Genomic DNA, 4,981 nt, shown 5'->3' with positions numbered 1-4,981 from the left:
CGCTGGGGTTAGCGCTCATAAAGATGTAATTGAAATTGAAAGGTCAAGTCGAGAAGAAAAGAGCGCGCGGCAAGCGAAGATGATGCCCTCAACCTCCCCTCGCGTGTCCCCCGCCTCTCTTCCCTCCCTTGTCCTTTGCTATACAAACCTTTTGGTCATAAAGATTTAAGATGACACCTCGACACTATAGGCTGGGGTGGGGGGGGGGGGGGGGGGGGGTGTGAAAATAAAAAAAAACATGAGAAACTCAAAAGCGCCGCATGGGCCTACTTGGAGCTCATTTGAACTGCAGCGCATTCTGTCACCTCGCACTCCCTAAAAAAAAATAAAAAATAAATAAATAAATACATAAAAGTTTGAAGAGGATGAAACAGCCTCGGGAAATCATTTCATCCATGAAACGAAATCCCTCGCGTCTTCTCGAAGGGGTTTCAATCACACAATTGCACTCGATGGCCTCCTCATTCATTGGCTTTTCAATCAGCATTTCATGATGACGTAGCATAACAAGTCAAGGGACAATTCAAAGCAACTCTCCTCTTAATATGTCGAGGGGCTCTTTGGTTGGGTTGTTTTCGAAGAAGAAACACGAACGTCCATCGTTCAAAAACAGTCTCATACACACACACACACACACTTTGGGGACTGTTTTTTTTAAAAAAAAATTCACCGTCGCATAATTGTCGTTGCAGTGTAGTTGCGATTCAAACATACCGCGCTGACTAACCAAGCGATCGGAGCAAACTTGTCAACGGAGAGCCTTGAGATTGTCGGTTGAAGCAAAGGGATGGCTGGGAAACCTCGATCCCCGTTCAAATGGAACAGGTCGAGAGCCAAAACTGACGCTTCGATAGTCTTTTTCAACTCGAGAAGCATTGTTTTGTGTTTTTTGTTATTGTAAAGTGTCCTTGGGTGTCTTGAAAGGCGCTTATAAATAAAATGTATTATTATTATTATTATTACTTTTCCGGGGATGGCAAATGGATACGTAGAGCGCTTTGGCTGTCTTGAGTGGGGGTAGGGGGGGGGGGGGGACTTCCCACGCGGAATGGAAACGTCTTCATTATTATTATTATTATTATTATTATTTTTTGACAATGAGACTCAAAAGCGGCCATTCGAGTGTCCTGCCCGTGCAGCCGCCCGAGATTTGCGTCGCCGTCGATAATCCGGTGGCGCGGCCTCTCCTCAGCAGGAAACTTTCACGCGCGCCATGGCACGCCTCCCTCAAGCAAACGACTGCTTGGCATTGCGGCGTTCGGACGGTCTTTGAACGCGTCGCCCCCTCCCCGTACGCTTCCGCTGTCAAGGGCAAATCGACAAGCTGACTCTGAAACGCGCCGGCGCTTAGTCGTCCCCCCCCCATCGGACAGTCTCATGTCTGTCATCGGATCGCACGGCCCTGTCAAGTGAAGGAGAAGCGGACGGAAGCGCGGCTGCGCCCCGCCTGCATTGCCAGGACAGCCAAACCGACGGCGTCTCGAGTGGGAAGCGCGTCACGCCCTTCCGATCGGAAAAGGAAGGAAGGTGCAACTCACTTGACGCCCGTCTCGCGTGCGAGCAAGCAGGTCGACGCGCGGGTGGAACGGCGGCACGATCCGGGGCACGGCGGGGACACCTGCACGCAGCACCTGCCGCGGAAGCGACGAGCTGCTCGACGGCGTCCCTCCGCGTGCGCCCTCCTTGGGGCGTGGCCTCTTTGCGTTCCATTTCCGTTTCCCATTCGTGCCGTCCCAAGACGTGTTCCGGAGCGACTCGAGTCAAAACGCCAAAAGTTCGGATTGGGCTCGCGAACCCGCACGCATGCAAACTTTGGTACACAAGGCACACAAGCACAAGACGCGCGGCTTCTTACTCGCTTGCTTTAATCGATTGGATAGAAAAATAATTCCTCGTCAGGATAGAAAAATAAATAGCATCCCATTCCTCGCAATTAAATTACATCATATATTATTACAAACGTTAAATAGACGATTGCCAGTAGTCTGAATTAAAAACAAACAAAAAACAAACAAATGCATCCACATCTGCACACAACATCGACAATATGAGAACGTCCGGTGTCGTTTTGCTCGCCGGTCGTCTAACGTGGGCTCGGTTTCGGCGTTGAGAGTTTTAGGCCACCAGGCCGAAAGGGGGCTCGTTCTCGATATCCGCGAGGAGCGATTTGTGGTGCGGTTTTCGGGGGTCCTCCGGGGTCCAGACCTTAGCCGTGCGGATCACATTCTGGTCCCGAAGTTGCTTCTCATCCGACCAGGAGAGGGAGTGGCCGGCCAGCGGGGGGAGACCGAAGTCGGGGTCGCTCGGGGAGGGGGACCCTACAAGGACAAGACAAGCCGCTCTCAGTTTGGGATTCGACGCGAACGAGCGACGGCAACGACGAAGGAAGAAGTCGTCCCGAAAAGGCTTCAAACTCCAAACTTACTTGTGCCCCTGTGGCAGATGATGATTTTCCTCGTCTGCGCGTGCGCGTCGCCGCCGCCGCTACCGGAGTTGCGGATGGGCAGGTCGGACTGCACCAGTTGGGCCAAGAAGTTGATGTAGCCGATGGCCAGGCGCAGCGTGTCCACCTTGGAGAGTCTCTTCTCGTAAGGCAAGGTGGGGATGTGCGAGCGGAGCCCCTCGAATGCGTCGTTGATGGACTGCATCCTCCGCCGCTCCCGGATGTTGGCCGCCTGCCGCAGCTGCTGCATCTCCACGTCCGACCTCGTCCTCCGCCGCCTCTTCAGCAGCGGCCCGCCGCGAGGCGACAGCTGCGCGATGCTCTCGGCGCAGCTGTAGGAGAAGGTCGACGAGCGGGACGAGAAGGACAGGTTGCCGAGGTCGCGCTCGTCGTCGGCGGGGCCGTCGCCCCCGCACCCGCCCTCCTTGCCGTAGAAGTCTTGCAAGTGGCCGGCGAAGAAATCCACGTCGTCGTCCAACAGGTCCTCCGGCTCCAAGTTGCCGTCCCTCGACGACTGGTCGGTGAAAAAGTCCTCATCGTTGAAGTAAGGGGGGGAGGAGAACGAGTCGAGTGCCGAGAAGGGATCCAGCACGCTGTCCATCTCTGTCTGCTGCGGCGGATGCTTTGCTCTCCTACAGACTCGCTGCGCCGCGGTCGCCGGCTCACGGTGCCCCGCTTCGCTTTTACACACAGAACATGCACGCACGCACGCACGCACGCGAGCTCTTTTTATCGCGACATCCTCGGTCGCGTGCCGTTCGCTCAGGGTGCCAACCAATCACAGTTTGGTCCGCGAAGCGCACCTCTTGGTCCTCCGCCGCAAAGCCACGCCCCCTCCCCACACACACACACACACACACGTCCTCATGCTCGGGGGCAGCCAGCAAAACCGCTTCCAAAGTGCATGCCCTCGAATCGTTCCATTTATGTTTTTCCAAACGGGATCTGGGGGCTACGCAATCCCCGTCACTACATTTTCAACGTGAAGTGCAGTGAAAGAACAAATATGCATTTCTCTTATGTCGTTGTCACAGCTAGAGAGATCGAGATACTTCAGGAAAATTGGATTGTCACAACACACCCGTTATCAAGAAAATGGAAAAATAATACAAAAGCGGCATTTGATGGTCCCGATTCAGGAAAAGTGGGCAGCAGTTTCAGCCAGGAAAAAAAAATAGACAGATATTTACCTCTTGTCCATAATAATATAAATAATAATAATATGAGTACTGAAATGGATGAGTTAAATACAAACGCGTAGACCCGTCTGTGCACGTCTTTGCCCAGTGAATATTATTTTGTGTGTGTGTCTGTGTGTGTGTGTGTATGTATATATATATATATATATATATATATATATATATATATACATTAGTAAATATTCCCATCTACGGACTTCTTTCAAATGGAAATTCCCCCACCCGGAATAAAAACTGATGCATTAAAATTGCGACTACAATGTTACATAAATGATCAATTCACAACAACGGAATTTCCACGACACACACACACACACACACACACACACACATATATATGTATATATATATATATATATATATATATATATATATATATATATATATATATATATATATATATAGTGTAAATATTCCCATCTACGGTCTTCTTTCAAATGGAAATCCCCCCACCCGGAATAAAAACCGATGCATTAAAATTCTGACTACAATGTTACATAAATGATTAATTCACAACAACGGAATTTCCACGACACACACACATTAACACACACATACATATATATATAAATATATAGTAAATATTCCCATCTACGGACTTCTTTCAAATGGAAATTCCCCACCCGGAATAAAAACCGATGCATTAATATTGCAACTACAATGTTACATAAATGATCAATTCACAACAACGGAATTTCCACGACACACACACACACACACACACACACACACACACACTTACACATACACACATACATATATGTGTGTGTATATATATTATATATATATATATTATATATATATATATAAATACAGACACACACACACGCCCGTGCACAGACACTCGTGGACACACTCACACACAGTTCAAAAAAAGGCCCACTTAAAGAGCACAATGTAACTCCAAGTGTTCCCTTTATTTTTTGGAGCAGTTTGTTTGAATGCGTCTTTATAGCAAGAGAGAGAGAGAGAGAGAGAGATGCGCGTCAGTTGACGTGCTGCTGTGGTGTTCATTCCCCGCCGGGCGAGCACATCGACCCGCGTGATCCGAAGAGCCCCCCGGCTCGCTCATTTATTTCGCCCTAAGTGGGAAGCGCCGCGGCCGTAAATAGGCCCACTAGCCGAGTGGTCGATGGGCCACTTGCGGCGGCCAGTGCGGCTTTGATGGGGGTAACCGGTGGACAAATAAATGCGCAGAGGCGCCTCCCCGACACCAACTCGGGCTTCCTGGTTTTTGCCGAGAGGACGCTGCCGGCCACCGGTCCGCTTCTGCGAGCGCTCATCTATTGAGGCCATTCAGTGAAAGGAGTCACTTTGTTCAGGGCAGAAAATAGACCTT

At 50.2% G+C, this 4,981-nt stretch overlaps 1 protein-coding gene across 1 annotated transcript; it reads right to left on the bottom strand.

Moving 5' to 3' along the window:
• Window positions 1-1,848: 1,848 nt before the first annotated feature.
• On the bottom strand, window positions 1,849-3,563 carry ptf1a (pancreas associated transcription factor 1a). Its single transcript, XM_052046147.1, has 2 exons — window positions 2,426-3,563; window positions 1,849-2,318 (listed from the first exon to the last, which is right to left on the bottom strand). Exons 1-2 carry the CDS (start codon window positions 3,042-3,044, stop codon window positions 2,116-2,118), a joined length of 822 nt encoding a protein of 273 aa, XP_051902107.1. The 5' UTR covers window positions 3,045-3,563; the 3' UTR covers window positions 1,849-2,115.
• Window positions 3,564-4,981: the final 1,418 nt, after the last annotated feature.

This window comes from Hippocampus zosterae, chromosome 15, assembly GCF_025434085.1.
Source record: "Hippocampus zosterae strain Florida chromosome 15, ASM2543408v3, whole genome shotgun sequence".
Taxonomy (NCBI): Eukaryota; Metazoa; Chordata; class Actinopteri; order Syngnathiformes; family Syngnathidae; genus Hippocampus; species Hippocampus zosterae.
This window is presented reverse-complemented; position numbering and strand designations above follow the sequence as displayed.

Coding starts and splice junctions, on each gene's coding strand:
- ptf1a (XM_052046147.1), bottom strand. CDS start 3,044: ATGGACAGCGTGCTGGATCCCTTCTCGGCACTCGACTCGTTCTCCTCC. Junction 2,319..2,425: donor CATCTGCCACAGGGGCACAA/GTAAGTTTGGAG, acceptor TTGTCCTTGTAG/GGTCCCCCTCCCCGAGCGAC.